This window comes from Myodes glareolus, chromosome 9 (genome assembly GCF_982192425.1).
Source record: "Myodes glareolus chromosome 9, mMyoGla1.1, whole genome shotgun sequence".
NCBI classification, from domain to species: domain Eukaryota; kingdom Metazoa; phylum Chordata; class Mammalia; order Rodentia; family Cricetidae; genus Myodes; species Myodes glareolus.
The window spans coordinates 22,383,156-22,406,435 of NC_142034.1; the positions used below are offsets into that span (position 1 = coordinate 22,383,156).

At 52.9% G+C, this 23,280-nt stretch overlaps 1 protein-coding gene across 1 annotated transcript; it reads left to right on the plus strand.

Annotated features, from left to right (window-relative positions):
* Window positions 1-15,437: 15,437 nt before the first annotated feature.
* On the plus strand, window positions 15,438-22,456 carry LOC125410830 (keratin, type I cytoskeletal 42). Its single transcript, XM_048450569.3, has 8 exons — window positions 15,438-16,082; window positions 18,115-18,197; window positions 18,306-18,462; window positions 19,547-19,708; window positions 20,269-20,394; window positions 20,625-20,845; window positions 22,001-22,050; window positions 22,176-22,456. Exons 1-8 carry the CDS (start codon window positions 15,621-15,623, stop codon window positions 22,271-22,273), a joined length of 1,359 nt encoding a protein of 452 aa, XP_048306526.3. The 5' UTR covers window positions 15,438-15,620; the 3' UTR covers window positions 22,274-22,456.
* Window positions 22,457-23,280: the final 824 nt, after the last annotated feature.

A 23,280-nucleotide genomic window follows, 5' to 3' on the forward strand; every position in this document is an offset into this window, starting at 1 on the left:
GTGGGCCTGGTGCACCCCACCCTCTTTCATTCAGGGTTGGGCCCTCTTGGTAGAGCCAGCACTTAGCCCTTTCTTTGTCTGTCCCCAGCTTTGCCACCAAGTACCCACTTCCTGTTCCCTCTTAGGGGACACTCTGTACCCCCTTGCTTTTTGCTGGGCTACAACCAATTGACTCTTCTGGGGAAGGCTTTGGGGGAGACCTTTCTGGAACCCCCAGAAGCTTCTCAGAGTCTTGATGCTGTGACCCTTTGCACAGACAAAGCCTCTGTCACTCACAGGGGCCTCATTCCGAGGACTTAGGGAAGGACACGACTATAGGAAGGCTGGTAGGTGGGTTTCTAGGTCACCCCAGCTCCCTAGGTGGTAGCTGAGGTCCACTTGTCATTCCTGTAGATTCTGGGGGCCCCTGTTGCCACCTTGCAGGAGAAGCACGTCCTTCCCTGTCCTGTGCCTATGGCCTTTAGCATCCGGGCCACCCTCCTTAGTGTGGCAGGCAGCGTCTCTCACAGGCTGGCCCCCTGCCCACCTAGACTCAGCTTCCATCTCTGTCTCCTCTCCTTTGGGTTGTCTGTGGCAGGCAGGGTCTCTCACAGGCTGGCCCCCTACCCACATAGGTCAGTTTCCATCCCTGTCCCCCCTCCCCTGGATTACCTCAGTCTTCCCTGAGGGTGTGAGGTCTTTAAGTGCCACTGGCCTTCACATAGGACAGTCATGTCTGTCTGGGCACTCAGTGTCTACCTGTGACTCTTATTTGTGCTGTGCCTTCTCAGAATTCCTTCCCAGATGTTCTGTCTCCTGGGCTAGCCCAGGGTGCTTAGGTTAGCCAGCTCAGGACTTTGTGTTACCTCACAAGGTCCAGTGTCTCCCCCATAGTGATGGCCGCCAGTGTGTCCCTGTTAGGTTTCCTAGCCAGGCCCTGCTGCATTCAGTTCAAAGATAAGCTAGCTAAAAGGGAGCTGAATATATGAAGTTTGGAGGTTTCCTCTGAGGCCTGGGGACTTGTATACGCCATTGACACTTCTGGTCCGGATCCTGCCTGCTCTAGTCTGGCGGTGGCAGGGGTGGAGGGTGTGGTCCTTCTTGGAAGATTCTAGAGGTCTCTCCTGGAATCATGGATGGTTCAGGCTTGTTCAGGGGTAGCTGGCCATCACGACTTCTTTGTGTGAGTGTGCGTGAATGAGTGTGCAATGTGAGAACAAGTGAGAGAGGCTATGGGACTGAAAGCACGGGCAGATGTCCAGTGCAAAAGTGTGCACATGCGAGTCTAGTGTGAACATGTGTTAGTGTGAGGCTGGCCACGCGTGTACGGTTGTGCGTGACTGTATAAGTCCGTGTCTCTAAGCCATGAGTGTGGCAGTGTGGACCCGAGGGTGTGTGACGGTGTGAGGGGCGTGTCTGTGTGTGAAGGTGTGCATATAACTTTATGAGGACATGCTAGTGCAAGGGCATGTGATTACATCTGGGAGAAGCTGAACGCAGAGCCCAAATGTAAGTGAGCTGTGTGCAAATGTGTGTGTGTGAGCTGTGCAAGTGTGTGGACATATGTAATCTGTATGCATGAGCTGTGTGTGCACGTATGAGTGTGTGAGCTGAGTTTGTGAACAGGAGCTGTGTGTAAATGTGTGTGTGTGTGTGAACTGTGCAAGTGTGTGGACGTATGTAATCTGTATGCGTGAGCTGTGTGTGCATGTATGAGTGTGTGAGCTGAGTTTGTGAACAGGAGCTGTGTGAGCCAGCCGCTAACCTTGCAGAAGTGCTGAACCTGCACCCAGGCTCTCCTCCCCTCCAAGGTCACAGCCAACTTGGGTGAAACCCGGAGCCTTTCCATGAATTCTGGGGGGTTTCTGGGAGCTGCAGGCTCAGTTCTGCCCCAGGGGAGTTTCCACAGTCTAGAAAGAGCTTGGAGGCCATTCTTTCTTTTTCTAAAAAAGGAATATGGGATAGAGCCAAAATAGTACTGACAACATATATGTAGAATTTAAGAATAAAGACATAGAATCTGCTAAGTGACATTAGACACTCAACTTCAAAAAATGATATAACTTAAAATCACACGAATATATGTGCGTGTGTCTATGGGGGGATGTGCAAATGGGGACAAGTGCCCACAGAGGATGGGGGGACTGGACTTCTAGGTGATTGTGAGCTACCTAATGTGGGTTCTGGGAACTCGGGTCCTCTGGAAAGAAAAGACATATTACTAACTGCTGAACCATCTCTCCGGGTCCTTAGGCTCGCATCTTTTGACACGGACTCGTCCCATGCCCCTTTTAACCCTGTTGTCACCGCAGCTCAGAGAGCAGAAGCCCTTCCCAGGCCCAGGTGAAACAACTGGAATGTCTGCCTAGGTCGCCCAGACAGCTCAGTGCTGCCATCTGCAGGCGCAGGGCCAGGACTTCGTGCCTCTCAGCCCCAGCCTGGGTGAGAAAGCCTACCTGGTTCCCTAGGTGAGAACCTCAGAAAAGTGGACTTCCTTGCCATTCATCAACACACGCAGGGCATACTTGGATTTGCACGCAGGGTATCCACATATACAGGGGTGCACATGGCCGCTTCTGTCATTGGTCTGGATTGGGTGCCCAGTTGGGATGCTCACCACTAGCAGCTGCTGTTACTAAAGAGTTCTCAGCGGGAAGGGGGTGCTTCCCATGAAGAACAGTGATGAACTCAGGGACCCCCAAACTCAGGGTAGCAGGGAAGAAGTTGGTTTTGGGGTCAGTAGTTTCGTAGAGGAACCTAAGGGGTAGGTACGGAGGAAGGAAATGTATGGGAGGCAGGGAAAGGTTTTTTGGAGATGATCAACTGGAAGCAGAGGTAGAGGTGACCAGCCTTAGTGCTCAGTCCAGTTTGGGAAGAAAATGTCCCACTATGGCCTGGAGACAGGGCTATGGACACAGTGGCCCAACTGGGCTGGATGCAGTAGAAGAGTGGGGAACTCAGACAAGGGAGGAATGTATTGAGCAAGGTGAGCTGATCCAGGCTCCAGGAGGAGGGTTGTGAAGGGGCAGTTGGCAGATAGGGTTCCAGTGTCCCCCTGAATTCCCTTCTCTTTCAGGCAGCGCCTCTCCCTTGTGCGCAGAGGTGCAGGGCCCAAAGTGACCAGCAGAGGGTGCTCTAGCCACAGGATTGAAAGCCGAGATTGAACCTTGTGGGTTCTTTGCATTCTTGGAAAGAAGTTGGAGCCTAGACCTCATGTGGGAATGCCAAATGACTTCCCTATGGGACAAGAGGACCTTGGGGAGAAGAGGACCTCACTGAGGTGCGGTGTGATCCCACAAAGTTCCCTTTGTTTCCTGGTCAGGCTCCTGTCTGTTCACTTTCCTTTCTCTGGTCTCCTGGTGACTTTGGAACAATCCCCGGGAATGTGAAGACCCCTCTGGCTGCCCTGGAGGCTTTCCTCTTGGTCCCAGGGTTTGTGGAGAGTCAGTCAGTCTTTCAGGAAGCTCTGTGTGCTAATGCCCAGGGCTCCTCCTGCATCTCTTGCTTCCCTGAACGGCCAGCAGGGGGAGGGCTGCCTTGTTCGCGTGTGATCAGCCTAAAGCCTGACTTCTCAGCACCAGACGCAGCTCTTGCCTTCTGCCACAAAGGGCTAGACTTCCACAGGGCTGGCTGGTGGGCACAGCTCTCTTGCCAGCTGAGCTTGGGGCTTGGGGGCTGTCCAGCAACTGCTGGCGGGCCGAAGGTGGTTAGGGACGTGGGAAGTGACTCCTGCAACTCTGGTGATGCTTTTATCCACCCGATCATTTATTTGGCAGAGCATGGTTTGGTGTGACCATTTCTGGGGACAGAAAAGGAGGTGGTAGGGTGCCCTTGCCAGGCTGGCGAAGGCAGTGAACAAGTGAAGACACAGGCGGTACATGCTGTGAGAGGTGTCATGGCCCTTATGCCTGGAAGCTGGAGCCACCACTATCATGGCTGTCCACCTGCTCAACCCAGAATGTCATCCCATTGCTTCCCGCCTGTCCTGGCCTGTGCCTCCGCTAGCCACCCAGCCCCGTTTCCATCTTCATGTCTGTCTCCTAGGTTGTCACTTCACCCTGGGTGGGTTCTGGCCTCTTCCTGGTGTTCCATTCCCACTAAAGGAAGTCTCTCTCTCTCTCTCTCTCTCTCTCTCTCTCTCTCTCTCTCTCTCTTTTTTAAAATATTTATTTATTTATTATGTATACAATATTCTGTCTGTGTGTATGTCTGTAGACCAGAAGAGGGCACCAGACCTCATTACAGATGGTTGTAAGCCACCATGTGGTTGCTGGGAATTGAACTCAGGACCTTTGGAAGAGCAGGCAATGCTCTTAACCACTGAGCCATCTCTCCAGCCCTAAGGGAAGTCTCTTTATCAAACTCCTGGGGTGGCACGGAAGAAACAATGAATGAGTGTGACCCAGAGGGACTGTCCACATGGAAAAGATCCACGGGCAACCTGGGGAAACCGCTCACACAGTGTGTGTGCCGAGGCGGAGTGGAGTCTGTGAGATGCTTCACCCATTGGCAAGGGGAAAAATGGCAAAGGGCAGGGAAGGCCAGCTCTCAAGGGGTAAATAGGAATCCAGAAGGAGATCCCAGAGGACAAGTGTGCTGGCTGTTTTATATCAGCTTTGCCCAAGCTAGAGTTATCTGAAAGGAGGAACCCTCAGCTGAGAAAATGCCTCCATAAGATCTGGCTATAGTCAAGCCTGGAAGGCATTTTCTTAATTAGTGATCACTGAGGGAGGGACCAGCCCATTGTGGGTGAGGCCATCCCTGGGCTGGAGGTCCTGCATTGGATAAGAAAGCAGGCTGGGGAAGTCCTGAGGAGCGAGCCAGTAAGCGGCACCCTCCATGGCCTCTGCATCAGCTCCTGCTTCCAGGGACTTGCCCTGTTTGAGTTCCTGTCCTGACTTCCTTCAGCGATGAACAGCGATATGTAAATGTTAGGCAAATAAACCCTTTCCTTCCAAGCTGCTGTGGTCATGGTGTTTCGTCACAGCAATAGAAACCCTGACAAACTCAGGACAGATGCTCTGTGTCACCCAGAAGTTAGGAGGGAAAGCTGAGGTAACCGCGGAGCCATTTTAACCATTGGGAAAGGTAACCATAGAGCCTGCAGCTGTGGGAATGGCTAGGTCTCACTGGTTTCCAGGGCTGGGAGAAGCTAGTGGGGGCGCTCATTCTTATTTATAGTTGGGGGGCAGAGCCAGGGAAATCAGAAGTCCAAAATCATCTTCCAGTACATAGCAAGTTTGAGGCCAGCCTGGGCTACAGAAGACTCTTCTTCCCTCCCTCTCTCCCTCTGTGCCTCCCTCCCTCCCTCCCTTCCTCGCTTCTTTCCTTTCTCCTTTTTTTTTTTTTCCAAGATAGGATTTCTCTGTGTAGCTTTGACTATCCTGGAACTCATTCTGCAGACCAGGCTGGCCTTGAACTTGTAGAGATCTGCCTGCCTCTGCCTCCTGAGTGCTGGGATTAAAGGCTTGCACCACCATCACCTGGGCTTCTGTCTTAAAGAAGAAAAAAAGTCACTGGATATGGTGGCATGTGCTTTTAATTCCAGAACTCCAGGCAGAGGCAGGAGGATTTCTGTGAGTTCCAGGATAGCACAGTGAGACTCTGTGTTGTGGGAGTATCTTCTGCTGCCTCAGCCAATAGTCGCTGAAGCACAAGCCCACAGTGCAGCGGGGAGCGACTTCCGCTCTGTCAGCCAATAGCCGCTGAAATACCAGCCCACTGGGGCGTGGTATATTTCTCTTTTAAAAAGAGACACAGATCCGGATCAGGCCCTCTTGGTTCCGGCCCCTGCTCCAGCGACTATTGGCTGAGGCAGCGGAAGATACTCCCACAACAACTCTGTATTAAAAAAAAAAAAGTCTGGTGGGCTGGAGAGATGGCTCAGCAGTTAAGAGCACTCATTGTGCCTCCAGAGGACCCAGGTTTGCTCCCAACACTCACACTGAATGACTTACAACCACCTGTAACTCCAGCTCGAGAGCCTCTGACACTCTCTGGTTTCTGTGGGCACATGCACACACACGTATACACTCACATAAATACACCCACATACACGCATAAGTAAAATAAAAATAAATAAAAAATGGAAAAAAAAGACAAAATGGATTTGCCAGTCATGTAAACGTCTATACTTCTTGGAGGCAGGTGGATCACGTGAGCCCAGGCATTCATGGCTACCCTTGGCAGGACGCTGACTCAACCAGAAAGAAAATATTACCCTTTAGCCCAGTAATCCTACTGCTAAAATCTCCCTTAAGATTGTATTTGCAAAAGTTCATAATACAATATGTTCAGGGATGTAGATTATACCATTTTGTGCAAACAAAAAGCATTGGAGTCCAGGGACAGAATGGCTGGAAAGAATCCACTCCTTCAGAGGTAGTGCTGCCTGAGACACAGGCCTGAGAGACAGATGGTGTTTCTTTCTGTGGAATTAAAATCTGTAAGACCTGTGGATGTAGTAGAGGGCTTGTTTAGCATAGATGAAACTCTGGATTTGATTCCCAGCACCATATAAACCAGTGCTTGTAATCCCAGCACAGAGGGGGCAGGAGGATCGGAAGTTCAAAGCTGTCCTTCTACACATAGGAAGCTTGAAGCCTGTCTGGGTTCTAGGTTTACCTGCCTTTAATAAACTGTCAATGCAATAGACATATTAAAAATAAGAAAAGACTGGGAACATGGCTAAGTCGGGGAACACAGACTTATTATGTACCAGGCTCTGGGTTTGGTTCCCAACATTGCAAGTAAGGAAGCAGTGAGCAAGCAAGAGTGCCAACAAATGAATGAACAAACCCAAACACAGCAACGCCTTAAAGTAAAATCTAAGTATCCCTTCCTTGTGGGCTCCTTCTCAGCCCTTGTTCCATCCGCTTCTCACATGCTCTGTGGGCCCAGAGATTCCCCAAAGGGACTCCTGGAAGCTCTCCCTCCACAAAGCCTGTGTCCAAGTGAGCCTGGGAAGCTCTTCTTGACATAGAGTCTCGTATGCCTTCACATTTGTGGGAAAGCGAGCCGAAGTTGTCGGAAGAGTCTGCTTTGCTTGGCCTAGCAGACTGTGGATCCTGGTTCTCGGGCCTGACCCCTGCATCGGCACCACCCAGCAAGCCCTAGGGCAGTGGCTCTCAACCTGTGGGTTCTGACTCCTTTAGGGTCTGCATACCAGATATTTTGCATATCAGATATTTACATGACAATTCATAACAGTAGCAAATTACAGTTAGGATGTAGCATCAAAAATAATTTTGTGGCTGGGGGTCACCACAACATGAGGAACTGTATTAGAGGGACGCAGTATTAGGAAGGCTGGGACCCACTGCTCTAGGGCACTGGGGACTCCAGCCTCTGGCTGGTGGCTCAACCTGACTTTCCCCTACTTAGGCTTTCCCCTACTTCTTCCTGCTCTCTGAAGAGGTGTCCAGCCCAAGGGTCTTTGCATCTGGAATGTTCTCCCCTGTGCATAACTGGCTCCTTCCTCAGGCCCCCTTAGCTCTGGAAGAGAGTTTTCTCGGCCTTGGAGAACACATTTTCTGGTTTGTTGATTGCCCAACCTTTCCGCCAGACTGATTGCTCCATTAGGGCAGAGAAGCCGTCTCTTACGTCATGACTGTTTTCCCAGCATCAGGGAGAGAACGCAGCACAGAGCATGTGCTCAGCCAATAGAAGACAAGCTGCATCTCCTAATAAAGCTCAGCCCCCCAGCAGCACTCTGGTTGCATCATTCTGAGATGCTGATCCAGCTTCCGGCCTTCAGGTATTCCCCAAACACAGCGGGCATGTCCCCACCTCTGCCTGGCTCATCGCTTCTGCCCCGGCTTTGAAACCTAGCCTCTCAGGCCCTCCCTCAGAAACTGCTCAGTGCCTCAACATGAGTGACTGGCTCCTTCCTCATCCCGCCAAGGTGCTTGCTTGTTCACACATACCTTTGTCAGGGCACAGTGCTATTGTGCTCAGATGAAATGCGCGTCTGTTTCTCGCTCCCTGCTGGCTCTTGCGAAGGGCAGGGCTGGGTTGACTCACCATTGCATTCTGAGCACCCAGCCCTTTGTCTGCCACACAATGAGTGCGATGAATGGGTGCTGACTGAAGTCTAACTTTGGGCTCTGGCTCTCACTGCCTGTGTCTATTCAGCTCCCAGGTCAGTACCAACTGGGCACTTACCACGTGCAAAGTGCCCAGGTAGGTGGTGGGACCAGAAGCTGTGTTTTGGCTGTAAAGGATTTCCAGCGTAGCAGAGGAACAGATCTCCTTAACAAATCTAGTGCCAGTGAGAAGAAGGGTTACCCCTCAAGGGCTAGAATGGGTTTGAAGACTGTATTAGTTTCCTTTTGCTGCTAAGACAAGTGATCACCTCAGGGACTTAAAGACATGCAATTATTCCCTTTTTGGAACTGGATGATAGAAGCCCAAATCTAGGTGCCATGATGGCTGTCTTTCTCTGGGGGCCCTGGAAGAATCTGATCCTTGTCTTTTCCAGCTTTAGTGGGCTCCACTCAAGTCCCTGAATCACTGACATCTGCTTCTAGGTTTGTGCTGCCTGACTCTGCCTCCCAGATCCTCCAAGACCCCTGTGATGACAGAGGAATCCCATCTGCAGAGTTCCTTTTGCTGAATAATGTATAGATCCCCAGGTTCTGTTTGGGGTTCACAGACAAGGAGGCTTACCTTCCACGGCTCCTGAGCCACGGAAACCTCATCCCTGCAGGGTACCTACTACCCCTTGCGTGTCCATCACACCCTGTGGGTAAAGGTCAGACCGGCCTAGCCTTCTTGTTCTGCACAGGAAGGGGACTGAGGTGAAGCGTGACTTGCCTGAGGCCGCACCGAGTCCAGCCTGGATGTCAGGTTCTCAGGCTTGGCTTTTAGAGCCCATTTCATACATAATACAGTCAGGATTATAGATCAGGCCATGTCTGGTCTGGGAGACGATGGTGAGGGAACGGCTCACCTGGGAGAGGATGGTGAGGGAACGGCTGGCTGTCCCACAGAGCCTTGCTGGAGAAAGCATACGACTGTTGCACACTGAAGACAAGGGCTGTGAACTGAAGAAGTGGGGAAGGCAGTTGAGCTTCAGGGTTTGAGGGGTAGGAGTTGCAGGAGACGGAGGCAGCGTGTTACATGAGCCTCGGGCGCTGCAAAAGGCTGTCTTGTCCTCACCAAAGTCTTCAAAGAATGGATAAGGCAGAGGCCTGTGGCGCCAGGGCCAGGCAACTCTGAGCGCTAGCCTGGAAAAGTATAACTTTCTCTTTTCCTCTTTTCCTATTGCTCTCTTTTGGAGAGATACTGGCCAGAGACCAAGTGTGTTTGTGTTTCTGGTACTTTGTGTTCTCTCACTGTTTCTCAGAAGTGACCCTGCTTTTGACCTATGGCTGCCTGCTGACCCCCATTGTTGAACACAGCAACCAAAGTCAAGCAGGATGGCTTTCTCCCCTCCTCATCTCCATACCTCTCACCCCAGCACCGCCAAGATTTACGTCTTGCCTGTCCCTGGTCTTCATGACTCGTCTTCCCTTGTTCTCATCCTCTGTCTCCTGTCCCCGGGTCTTCCCTCAGAGTCCTCCCTCTGCCTCCTGTCCCCGGGTCTTTCCTCAGAGTCCTCCTTAGGTCCGTGGGGTCATTCCAGCCTTCCCTGCCTGGTTTTCCCTGTCCAGAAGGCTGGGGAGTCAGCAGTGGGTCGATGACTGCTACCCTGAGCTAGCCTCCACCTGGGGATAGAAGCGCCTGACACACCAGCCCCGGACAAAACCAAATCATGACGTCCCAGGAGCTGGCAATAGCGAAGAAACTCATCCATCAGCAAGGAAACTTCTCTTTGCAACAAATGGAGGTTGTTACAGAAACCATAACCAATTAAAATGCAGAGCTATGGAGTTCAGTCCCAACGAATACATCTGCCACGTAAGTCCCGCACCTAGGACTCAGGGAACATGGGGGAAGAGGGGGCAGAAAAACCCGTAGGAGCCAGAGGAACAGGGAGTTTGCCTGCGACTGTGTTTCCTAGGAATGTCAGAAGCTACACCCAGAAAGTCTCACTAACATTGCTGTCTAAACACCAACTGGAAAAGGATGACAATAGACACGCTAATGCTTCCGGGGGCCTGGGGAGTCCAGGGCGGGGGCCCATGAAACCTCGGGCAGGGAGGGGGCCCATGAAACCTCCGTCCTACATGAAGAGCTAGGTATGGGCAACTAATGAAGGTTGAGAGTCAGTGAAATAGTTTTCCCCAGGGTCGAGCACACCAACTGGCTATCCGATACCTAATGGTCAGCCCTGAAAACATACATACAAGTCCCATTACACAGACCAAGCAGGTAGTATTTAGATATTGAGGAATATCCGTAAATACACATAAACATATAAGCACTTAACAACAGTTAGTGAAAAGTAGGAGCTATGAATTTGAAAGAGAGCAACAAGAGGTCAATGGGAGGATTTGGAGGGAAGAAAGGGGAATGGGAAATGATGATGTAATGATAACCTCCAAAAATAAAAGTCATATGGGTGCCCCTGTCGTCTGTGTCGTTTTGGGTCACCCACCATAATTCCTGGTGGTGGGTGGGGCAGTGGGGAAGAGGTGGCATCACCCCCCCCCCAGGGATCCCCCAGTGACTCTGGAGTGTTCAGAGGCATTAGGGGACCCACTATCCCTGCCTCTCCGAACTGGGAGGAGCCACATGGCACAAGGCATGTTGTGGGCCCTAAGGAGGGTGGAGGGTGTGGTTGCCTCTGGAACAGGAGACAAATCATTAGTGGGTGGACCTGGGTGGGACTGGGCCTCAGTATTGAACCTGGAAACAGAACGGAGGAAGAAGAGGATTCCACTTGAGGGCGGGGCTGGCAGGTGCGGCTGGTTGGCTGGAAGGATGTATTCTGAGGGGTGCCTGGCCAGGGGTGGGCGAGGGTGGGGAACCTGTGAGTGTCTGGATGGTTCAGCCCATCCAACACTTGGCAAGGTGTCTCCAGATGAGACCAGGGTCTCAGTGTCTGCGTTGGAAGGGGGAGGTGGACCCTAGGGAAGTGGTAACTTCTGGGTTGTCTTCTCATCTTCCAATCCAGGTTCCAGCAGGAGACAAATTAGACGGAACCTTTCTCACTCCAAGCTACCAATTTCAACCTTTATCCTTGGTTGGGGAGGTTCCTTTCCCCCAGCCACGTCAATAATTCTACAAGCTCTTATTACATACAAGCCTTGATCTAATATAAGATGGGCCTCATCCTAGGGGTTGATCTTGGGGGGTTCTACAGGAGCCAACGTCAGCCGGGCAGATGTGGCATGACCTCTGCCAACATCGATAGCCTTTGTTAAATGTTGACTGTATCCAGAGCCTGCTATTGATGGAGTGAAGGTGAGCAGGCCAATGTAAGGGGTCAGCCTTGCCCTGACTCCTGCGCTGAAGACTGAGGCAGGCCTGCCACAGTTCTCTCTGGAGCCTGCTGGCCTTTCAGCAATCTTTGGAACGAGCCTGGGAGTCTTGGGTGATAGTCCAGCTTGGGGTCGACTCACAGGGTTCTGGGGAACATCCAGTGGTCTCCCATTTTCCCCAGGGACTTCCTCTTGCCTCTGTCTCCACCTGAACTTGGCTCCAGCTACCCCAGTCTGGTGTGAAGGAACCCCTTGGATCTCATCCTCATTCCTGTTCAGCTTCAGTGTGGGCCCAGCTGTTGACAGCTGCGGGGGCAGCCGGGGCCTCTCCCTGCTGGGGCGGAAGGCAGGCCCAGGCAGGAGACTTGCTGGGCCACGGGACTTCTATGGCCTTTAGATGCCTGGACGGGCCTCCTCCCCTAGCAGGGGAGGGGTGGGAGATGCTGATGTTATGGCTAGGTTGACCCAACCGCTGCCTCTCTGCTACCTCCGTGATCTCTTAGTGTTCTTGTGAGGATCTGGGGAAGAAGTTCCAGGTCTTCTCGCCTCTGGCCAGGGATGGCCATGCCTTGCAGTGGGTCGTGGAGAACTCCCTGGGACCCACAGCCATCTTGTGCTGTGTTTAATTTTCCTCTGTGGATCGACAAATATTCTTCTGAGCCACATCCAAGCCCCTTTGGCATTTATTTTTAAGTTTTAGATTTTTAAAAAAATTTATGTACATGAATGCTTTCCCTACCTATATGTCTTTGTGCCATGTATGTGGCTGGTCCTTCGGAGGTCAGCAGAGGGATCGATCTCTGGAACTAGAGTTGCAGATAGCTGTGAGCCACTGTGTAGGTACTGGGAATTGAACTCAGGCCCTCTGCAAAAGTAACAAGCTCTCTAAACTGTTGAGCCATCTCTACAGACCCTTATTTTATTTCTTAAACTTAATTTATGCCATGTGTGGTGGCACATTCCTTTAAATTTGAGAACTTGGGAGGCAGAGACAGGAGGATCTCTGTGAGTTTGAGGCCAGTCTGGTCTACAGATGAGTTCCAGGACAGCCAGGACTATATAGAGAGACCCTGTCTCAAAAAACAAAACAAATAAACAACTCAAAATAAAAAACTAAAAATAAACAATCATCACCAAATCCCAAAATAAATAAAAATAAATCCATTTACTTTGTGTGTGTGCGAGTGTGAATGTATGTATGTGAGTGTGTGAGTGTGTGTGTGTCTGTGTGAATGTGTATGTGAGTGTGTGTGAATGTGTGTATGTGAGTGTGCATGTGTGTGTGAGTGAGAGTGTGTGAGTGTGTGTGTATGAATGTTGTGAGTGTGTGTATGTGAATATGTGTGTGAATGTGTGTGAGTGAGTGTGTGTATGTTTGTATGTGAGTGTGTGTGTGTATGTGTGTATGTGTGTATGTATGTGTGTATGAATGTGTGAGTGTGTGTATGTGAATGTGTGTGTGTGTGTGTGTGTATGTGAGTGTGTGTATGAGTGTGTGTGAGTGGTTCAAGCCTACCCCAGTACCTGGAGGTCAGAGGAAGGCCTGCAGGGGTTGGCGTTCTTCTACCTTGTAGGTCCTTGGAACTGAACTCAGGCTGTCGTGCTCGGTGATACAGGCTTTGACCCACTGAGTCATCTTTCTAGCCTCCCAGTTTTTATTTTTTATTGTTAGACAGTCTCACTGAGTTGCCCAGACTGGCCATGCTCACTCTGTAACCTAGGGGAGACCGTGCATTTGCTGCTCTTCTGCCCCTGCTTCTCAAGTAGCTGAAACAACAGGCCGGTGTTCCCCATCTGGCCCATGCCCCACATCTGGCTTGTGCTGTCTTGATTTTGCCCATTAGCTGGGTAGGACAGGCTAGCTAGCCTGTCCTTCAGTGTGTGAGGCCTCTCTGCACTGTGAAATTAGAACAAAAACCAAGAAACAAATGTGGTCTAGAAAAGAGTGGCCTGAAACTCGCTATCAGAGATAAGCAATGCCATGGGGCCCAGTTGGCAGTTGGTGTGGTGGTGGTGGTGGTAGGTTTAAAACTGGGGCTTTTGAGAGAAACAGGAGGGCTAGCCGACTATGTTTCTCCAACTGGACCCTTGAAGCTGAGGTCTGGGGTCACCGGAGGTAGAAATTGGGGATCCTCCTTTCCTCCCAAGATCTTTGAAGGAATGTGGAGAGATGGTTTTAGCCAGGATTTGAGAAAACTGAAGGCTGGGTGGGCTTGGAGCTGGAGTCCATGTTGGGGGGACAGGGTGACCTCTCACCCACTGCCCAGCAGCTGAGGGAAAACAGAGGAGCAGAAAGCCTGGGGAGGGGCTGCAGGGAGAGGGCTGACGGGCAAGGTCATTGCAACTTGGCAGGCCACTCCCCAGAGTAACCCAGAGAGTGGCCAGAACAGGGTAGTCAGACAGCTCATAGGGGAGAGGGGGCTCTTGGGAGAGTAGCTCCGGCAGGGATGAGGGTGGGCCCCTACTGCAGGCCTTTCCCTAGGAGGGTGGTTGGAGTAGAGCCTGTTTCTGGCCCACGCAGGTGAATGTGGGTTTTGTGGGGTTCCTTTCCAACTCCAAAGCAGTTTAGATTGCCAGAAAGTCCTTCTTGATGTCTAACCTGTGGCCACCTGACATTCCTCTCTAGTCTTAGTTCTGTGCCTCCCCTACCAATAGCTTCACACGCCAGGCAGCAACAGGATGAAGCCAGTGCCCTAGCCCTCCCTGCCAGGGAGCTTTTACAGCTCTTCTCCTGGTGCCTCAGGGGAGGGGCATCTTCCCGTGAGAGCCCACCACTTCAAAGCAAGCGAGCCTCTTTCCAGGAGTTCTGGGCCCTATGGGAAACTCAGCCCCCTCCCTGTCCCTGAGTGTGGGCAAGGAGCCCAGGTCACCCGTGTGCCTCCTATCTCTGCCTCTGAGCCCGGCGGGGCCTTGGCCACCCCTGGAGGCTCCACATTCAGACAGGCTCTGCACAGACGCCAGTGTCCTGGCAGCGCCTAAATCATTAGCGCCGGTGAGATTAGGCCACTAATCTCCCTGTTGGGTGGAGTGGGTGCCAGGCTGTGGGACTGTACCACTCCCCTACAGGGGTGGCTGCTGGCTCCCAGGACTGGGATGTGGCTCTTCCGTGGGGCATGACTCCCACTCAGGGTCACCCTGGCAACAGGCCTGCTTTTCTGTGGCTTACCCTCCCCTGGTGCTCTCTCTGGGAACCCTCTGGGTCGGCTTTCCTCAGTTGTGGGGGCAAATGAATGGGGGTGACACCTTCTCTCTGATCTCAGGCTGTCTCAGTCCACTATACCCATTTTCTATTTTGCCATAGCTTTGCCTATGCCAAGAGACCTCGAGAGGCAGTGATGATGATGATGATGATGAATTATTATTGATTGTGTGTGTGTGTGTGTGTGTGTGCGCGCGCGCGCATGCACGCACATGTGCACAAATGCCATGATGAGCATGTGGAGGTCAGAGGGCAACTTTGTGGAGTCGGTTCTTTCTGCCTTTACTTGGGTCTGGGGCTTGAACTCAGGTCATCAAGTACAGCAAGTACCTGTATCCACGGAGCCATCTTGTTGACCCCGATCCCCTTCTGTAGGTGAAGAAGCAGAGATGCTTTTATTTGCTTCCAGAAAATCTGGGGTCTAAAGCTCCCCGTGGCCAGTGGCCATGCCTCTTCTTTCTTAGTCAGGGGTCCCTAAGTTTGCGGTTGTATCTTACTTTGAAGGCTTGGAATAGTTTCAAGAAAGCTGGGGGCTCCCTCCACTTAGACTGAGGGGCTCCACTAAGACTATCATGTACCAGGAGTGAATATCCACGTCTTCCTCCCTAAGATCCTGGAATGCCAGGTGGGGGGCCAGACCTGCTTCCTGGCTCCTGGGCTTGTGGAGCCTTGTTTGAGGCCCTTCCCTGCTCTTGGGCTAGATTCTTTGGACTCCCCCCGCCCCCAAGAATGAGCTCAGCTGCCTAATTGAGGTTGAGGATGGAGGATCACCCTGCCCCGGGGCTGCAGCTCGAATACCATCTTTGTTCTGAAACAGAACAATGGACCACTAAGTGGTCACTGATGCCCAGGCTGGACAGACACAGGAGGGAGCCTCAGGATATGGGGGTTGTGTTACACAGGTCAAGACCAAGCCTCAGGCCCCGGGTGGCTGACTAGGACAGAGACAAATTACAAGGCTGGGGTTTTGGCTTGGACTTCAAGAGCCAGGGGCTCAGTCTTCCTTCATCCTGGCTATAAAGAGTAGCCCACGGTCTCCATCCGCTCCAGACCCTGTTACCTGACCTGCAGATACCATGGCTACTACTACCAGCATCCGCCAATTTTCAACCTCCAGCTCCGTTAAGGGCCTTTGTGCTCCTGGCGGGGGATTCTCCCGGATGTCCTCTGTCCGTGTTGGGGGCGCTTGCCGGGCTCCCAGCCTCTTGGGAGGTGGCAGCTGTGGCAATATGTCGGTCACATCCTCCCGCTTCTCAGCAGGCCTGGGGAGCAGCTATGGTGGCGGCTACACCTGCAGCTTGGGTGGGGGCTTTGGCTCCAGCTTTGGTGTGTCAGATGCCCTTCTAGGGGGCGGTGAGAAGGAGACCATGCAGAACCTCAACGACCGCCTGGCCACCTACTTGGACCGGGTGCATGCCCTGGAGGAGGCCAACAGTGACCTGGAGGTGAAGATCCGTGACTGGTACAAGAAGCAGGGCCCTGGACCCGCTCGTGACTACAGCTCCTACTTCAAGACCATAGAGGACCTGCGCAACAAGGTGGGACCCCTGCCTCCCTTCTGCTGTCTGCCCAAGGTCCTGACCAGACTCACTCCATCCCCACAGCAGAAAACATCCTCTCCATCACAGACCTCCATCATTTGACCATTTGTCTCTCCCTCTCTCACATCTCTGGGACTAACTCTGAGCCTGAGGAATGTCCTGGACTATGTATCCTTTGGGAACTCTCCAAGGGGATGGAGGAGAACTCTTCTCTTCCTAGGGATTTTGTCTGGAGTGGGTGGTGGAGGAGGATGGGGCAGCATCGGGACCCTGAAGGCAGCGGAGGGCATTGCAGCTATAGAGAATAGCCTGATAAAGGGTCTGGGAGGTGGGTGGCGTCTGGCATGGATGCTGAGACATGAGGCTAGGGATTATCTTTCCTCTGGAGCTACTCTCCTGGCACCTCACCCTTCTCTAGGTAGCTCTCTTGGATGAATGACTTTCTTCTATCCCAGAATCCTGGTGTCCAGTCTATGCCCTGATTCTTAGGCTGACTTCAGAGTCTGGGTGTTCTCAAGGCTGCGCTAGTTGTGGGTCTCCCTCCCTCTCTCTGATGGCTACTTTGGGTTCTGTTTTCCCACTCAGACTGGAGGCTAATTTGACTGAAGAGGACCTCCTCTCTTCCCCTTACCTTCTTTTTTTTCTTGATCTCTAAGAAAATAGCTTTGGCATTCTGCAAATGTGGCTGCTCAGGTCTTAATACAAACATGTTCTGGGAGGGTCTGGGTACCGAATCCTAGTAGAAGGCAGGGAACTGAGGGTCACCGAGAGTCAGGCTGGCCCCAGTCTGGTCCCAGGCAGCTGTGAGGCCAAGCCAGGTTCTGGGGTAAAAAACCAGCCCTACAGCAGCCCACTGAGGGGCTTTGTCTGCTCCTGCCCGGGTCCTCCACTTGGCAGGGGAATTCTTGTAATCTCCCTTGGAAGCAGAGCTCCAGGCTGTGCCAGATCAGATACCAGGCTTTGTTGGGGCAGCGGGGAACCCAGGGGAGTCCTGGTGAGTCAGTGCTCTGCACTTTGGGGTTAGCTGGCATCTCACCACTATCCTCATAACAGAGCCCCCCTCCCCTGGGTTTCCATGCCACACTCTCAGTGTTGTGGTTAGGCTCCTGGGTACACAGGTGGTGGGACCAGGCCTCGGCAGGCGATAGATGGTGAGGCAGGAGGATGGAAGAAACCTGACCCTTAAACTTAACCCAAGTCACTGCATGGAACTTAGAGCCTGGAGTGGGGTCTTGGAGGGGACTGAGGTGGCCTTAGACATAGGATGGTTCTGGTGGGACATTTTCCTCCTGAGTCAGCCTTGAACCATGACAATTTCCCCCTAGCTCCTGCCACCAGGCGAGTTTTCCTTTGCACTCCTCTCTTCCTCCAACTCCATGACCCTTACTTGGAATCAGCCTTGGGCATTTCCAACAGTATCCACGGCAGCGTTAATAACAAGAAACGAACTTCCTGTATCTTCTCAGGCTCTGCCCTGGCTTTGAGGAGGGGCTGGTCATAACCTCATCAGTCAATTAATTAGTCACATAATTAATTAGACAAATATACCCTGGGGGCTTACTCTGGGCCAGGCACTGTGCCCGGGTCTGAGGAGCCCAAAGAGAACCAGACAGGTATGGCTTTGTTTTCAGGCTGTTCTGAGTCGGGAGAATCTAATCAAAAATATAGTGGAAACTCCGATAAGGTTGTCTCAGAGACGGAGAAGTGCTATGAGAGAGATGGGGGAGGGGAGATGGCCGGGCTGAGCCTGGAAGTGAATTAGTTGGGGATAAGACCCAGGTATCTTAGACCCCATGATGGCAGATGGATGCCTGTTTCTCTATGTCATGGTGTCATGTCCCATCATTCAGTGAGAACTTGTAGAGGGGTTGGCTGGGCAGCCCCTGAAACCACATCTGGGGGTTCAGAGAAGGAGGCCACAGGACCCTTATCATTCATCCTATGCAAGGCTGCATGCAAGTGGGGTACAGCAGAGCCTTCTGGGGCTCTGTGGTAGGTGCTTGCTCACGGGGCTCACCATCACTTCCAGATCCTGGCAGCCACAATTGACAATGCCAGCATCGTGCTGCAGATCGACAATGCTCGCCTGGCGGCCGATGACTTCCGCACCAAGTGAGTCTGTGCCCACTGGCTGTTCCTGGGGAGCTGGTGCTGGGTTCCTGCTCTGCACAGAGCACAAGCATGGTGTGTGGACCATGCTGCCTACCTTCAATCCTGCAGGTACGAGACAGAGCTGAACCTGCGCATGAGTGTGGAGGCCGACATCAATGGCCTGCGCCGGGTGCTGGATGAGCTGACCCTGTCCAGAGCCGACCTGGAGATGCAGATTGAGAGCCTCAAGGAAGAGCTGGCCTACCTGAAGAAGAACCATGAGGAGGTGGGGCCAGCTTTGGAGACATTAGAGAAGCCCGCTGTGGAGCTGGGGCCAGAGAACTTCTGATGGCTGGGTCTGGGTACTGGGTCCGGTCCTCATCATCAGTGGCTTCACCAGAGGGTTTCTAGCCTGGTGCTGGCTCAATGAGTCCTTCCTCCCAAGAGCCTTCCACTCATCCCTGCAGGCTTGGCTGACTGTGTGGGGACAGTTAATTCACTAATGAGTGAATCAGGCTAACACATTGTGCTAATTATTATAATTAATTATAACAAGGTACATTTACCCAGCATTAAAACTGAGCCACTGCAGTGACTGACAACATGGCAGGGAGACAGAGGCGCTTGCCCTCCTCTTTTGGCAGCACGGAAGTGGAGGCCCAGAGAGGGTTAGAGATGTGCCCAGCTCTGCACAGTGTCCGGATCATGTGTCTGTCTGATTTGTATCCATCCACCTGTAGGTTCCATCCCACATCTCTGCTACTCCCCACCCCCTGGCTCCTTTTTCTCGAGACTTCTGAGCTTTATGTCCCCAGAGTGCAGTTCAAGAATGGAAGTCAAAGACCCCACTTGGGCTCAAGCAACCGTCTGGTCCTGCCTTTGTGGTTTTCTTCCCAGTTCCACACTGCCAGTTCTGGATGGGGAGAGCCTGATTCCCAAGGGCAGGACTCCCAGAAAGGACACCCTTAACTTTGGGGCCAAGTGCAAAATGGTTTCTTTTCACCAGACCAACATTGCTTAACAGGGTCTGATGTAAACTAATGCCACCATAGGGTGGCTAACCCCTTGCTTATGTTATAGGATTGATAGCTAAGGGACAAGGCCAGGGGTCAGGGAGTAGGACGAGGTTGCCTTCTCTTCCCTTCCCCCTCATTGGAGAAATACATTTCTTTTATTTCACACAAATTGGAAAGCAGGTGCTAGGCACCCTTGTGTCATTGTGTGTGGTGGGAAGCCACAGCCCCTTGAGTACGAGACAAGTTGTCTGTCTGTATGGGAATTGCTGGCCTGGCTATCTGCTTGTTTCCCTGAGGACCAGGGTCTCTTCCTAGAATGACCTTGGGTGACCCCCTGCTGTCCTCTCTGCCCAGGAAATGAATGCCCTTCGTGGCCAGGTGGGCGGGGACGTCAGCGTGGAGATGGACGCGGCCCCGGGTGTGGACCTGAGCCGCATCCTGAATGAGATGCGTGACGAGTACGAGAAGATGGCTGAGAAGAACCGCAAGGATGCCGAGGACTGGTTCTTCACCAAGGTGGGTGGCTGTGTGGGGCAGGGGTGCTCCTGTGTGGCTGCACACGCTACCTGCTGACGTGGCCTGGGTCACTCTCAGACTCTTTGGAAGCCACTTGGACCAATGTTCAGGTTTCCAAGTAAACGCGAGGCCTGGAGAAGCTCAGACACACAAGGAGCTCCCCTGTGGCTATGGCTATGGCCTGGGGAACTGATCCAGGCCACCCAGCCTGGCTCGCTCCGCCCACCACAGGTGTTTGCTGCATGGGTGTTCTTGGATATGTAGGTCATGCCTTGGCTAAATACTAAATGATCATCTGTGGGTTCTGGGGACAGTCACCAGCACACCAATAATCTCCAGTGCCTGCTTTGGGGTGTTTGTAGTTCAGCAGGGACCCTGGCAGGTGCTAGATCCACAGCACGTGTCCCTTGTGGGCACAAAGGGGCTCTGGATACAGGTGCCTATGAGCTCCTCTGAGGCCAGGGAGGGGTAGTTCTGGGAGGATAGGATTTAGGAACCATTCCCATCCTCTGTGCCCTCTGAAAACCTTCTTTATTCCCTATGCTCACCCTGCTTTCCAGACGGAGGAGCTAAACCGTGAGGTGGCCACTAACACGGAGGCCCTGCAAAGCAGCCGGACGGAGATCACGGAGCTCCGCCGCTCTGTGCAGAACCTGGAGATTGAGCTGCAGTCCCAGCTCAGCATGGTGGGCCACCATCCCTGTCCTGCCTGATCCTTGTCACTTCTGTTGAGCCTTGCCACATAGAACGCCCACTGGGAGAACCAGAAACAACCGGTTCAGTCCATCCCATGGGACCCTCTGCCCTAGTTACCGCCTAACTGTCCTGGAAACACATAGAAGTCACCCCGGTGGGACCACTCTCTGGGCGTCTTCTGTGGGGAAGGGCTCAGCTCTTGTCTCATTGGGGGCCGCAGAAAGCATCACTGGAGAACAGCCTGGCAGAGACAGAGGCACGCTATGGAGCCCAGTTGTCGCAGCTGCAGGGCCTCATCAGCAGCGTGGAGCAGCAGCTGTGTGAACTGCGCTGCGACATGGAGCGGCAGAACCACGAGTACCAGCAGCTGCTGGATGTGAAGACCCGGCTGGAGCAGGAGATCGCCACTTACCGCCGCCTACTGGAAGGAGAGGACACCCAGTGAGTGGGGCTCTAGGAGCCTACCAGGCTGGGCTGGACACCGCTTTGTCCAAAGGATGTCAACAGTTAGATATGAATGTGGAGGTGTGCAGGGGTGAAACGGAGAGAGCATGGTCCTGACCGTGAGGGCTATCATCAGATGCCAACGGTCAGCGTGTAGGCTAGGTCTGGTGGGCCTTGGGGAGCCACGGAGTGATGCTGAGCAGAACAATGGCCACCTAGATAGATCTTTGGGAATATTTGCTTTGGCTGTAGAGGGAGACATGGGCCAGAGTGGAGGAGGAGTGATGTCAGGAGGCTGGGTCAGGGAGTCTGGCCAGCTGACGGTCTCGAGAGCTAGGGGTGGGAGTTGTACAGACAGAAGAGAGGTCTCCCTAAAAACAGCAGGATGGGATGCCCAAGTGTGTGTGAGAGCATGGCTCACAGTTTTTATTCAGTAAACGCTAAGGGAGTATGTGGAAGAGTGGGAAGCTTTGACCCTGGGTTTCTGGTTTGGATGACTGGTCTGGTGTGGTTGGTGATATCATTAGCCAAGTCAAGGTGAGGTGCAGGGCAAGTGACATTTTGATTCAGAGTTGGGAATGCTGATAAAAGTCTCATGGGAAGCCAAGCATGTCCTGGGGTCTCCGGGCTTAGTACACATTCTAGCTTTTCTTTCCCAATAGTGGTGAATTTTGTCTACTGTCTAATCAGTCTCTCTTGCTTTAAATGGAGTCTTTGGAGCCTGTCCTGAAACTAGCTCTTATAGACCAGACTGGCCTCAAACTCGCAGAGATCCTCCTGCCTCTTCTTCCCTAGTACTGGGATTAAAGGCGTGAGCTACCGCGGCCCAGGTTTAACTGGAGTCTTATTGGGCCCTTCAGGATATGGAAAATCCACCGGTTCAGCGTCTCCTTGTAAATCCTGGTTTAGTGGCCACAATATAGCCACAAAGTGCCCTTAGCTACTTCTTTCCGCCCTCCTGTTTTGAAGAACCTGTGGCATTTGGTCCTTGGCTCGTGCCGCTCTCTGTAAACTCTTAGCTATGATTTCTCAATTTGTGGGATACCTCTCACTCTTCTGGGGCCTCCCCAACTGCTGATCCCTCCCAGCTGTGCTCCCAGGGCCCTTCTGGCTTGTGGCACCTCCGAACTCACAGGTCCTTTCTCCCTGCAGCCTGGCTACTCAATACTCCTCATCCATGACCTCACAGCCTTCCCGAGAAGGTAAAAGTCTATTCTGTCTTGTGTACGGGACATTGCGGGAGATTAAGGGTGTTACAGGCCAAGAGGCAGCTTTCGTAGGGGGTCTTGCCTGAGGCTCCCTATGCCCCCTCCTCTGCCATCTGCAGCCATGGTGACCAGCCGCCAGGTGCGCACTATTGTGGAAGAAGTCCAGGATGGCAAGGTGGTCTCCTCCCGCGAGCAGGTGCACCGCTCCACCCACTGAGGACCCTTTCTGCATGTGACAGCCCAGCCTCAGGGGCAGAGGCTGCAGCTCCCTGCATCTACTGCTGTGCCTGAGCTCCCATGAGCTGGCTGTTGCCCTCTGTGTGTGTGCTTTGTGCTCCCCTTACAGAGGGGCCCTTGAGCTAACCCCGGGAGCCGCTAATAAAGCTTTGAAGAAGCCTGACCCTTGAACTCGTCATTTGTTTGGTCACCGGCTGAGGCAGTGTGGGCCGAGGGGCTGAGGCAGGTTCACTAAGTGTCTGGTATTGCTTATCCACTGCCTGCTTGCTATGCCCACTTCATCCAGGCCTGGGGTGCCTTGGAAGTCAAGAAGGGAGGAGGTGGGAGGATTGAGGGTGGAGGTATGGAACATCCTGTTTCTAAGAATCTGCCTCTAGGGCTGTTTCCTGCTGCCGGTCCCTTGGAGGGCCTACAGACTTTCTGGGTACCACACCTGTTAGAAGACACCTGCATCAAAACAAAGGGACAGGGTCCGGCTGGGAAAGGTGACTTTCCCAGAGTGGTCGAGGGCCTTGATGGATGAGGGGGTGGCCAGTCTGGCAGTCTCAAAGCCAGCCCAAGAAGCCAGACCGGCTCTACCTGGCTCCCTGGGGGTGTGTGTGGGGTGGGGCAGTCGAGTTGTGTGAGTGTGGGGGGCATCTTGTTTGCTTTGGTGGCTTGGCAGCTCCTGGGCTATTGGGGAAATCCCTCCCAGCTGCTAATGGGGGCTGTCTAGACCTGTCTGGGAGGAGGGACCCATTAGCAGCCTGAAACAAGACCATGTTCCACCCAGCAGGCCTCCCAGGACCCTGGGACCTAGGGCTGGGCTTAGGATGGTAGGTGGGGCTAGGTGGAGACTTGGGGTGGGTCCTGTGGCCCACCCTGGGGAATCATGTTATGGTCTTTATTGTTGGGGACCTGCCTAGGGTGGGGTGGGATAAGAGCGTTGAGAAGGGATATCGTTTAGTTTTTCACCTGTCTGGGACCTGAGTTGTCCCATCCTCCTAG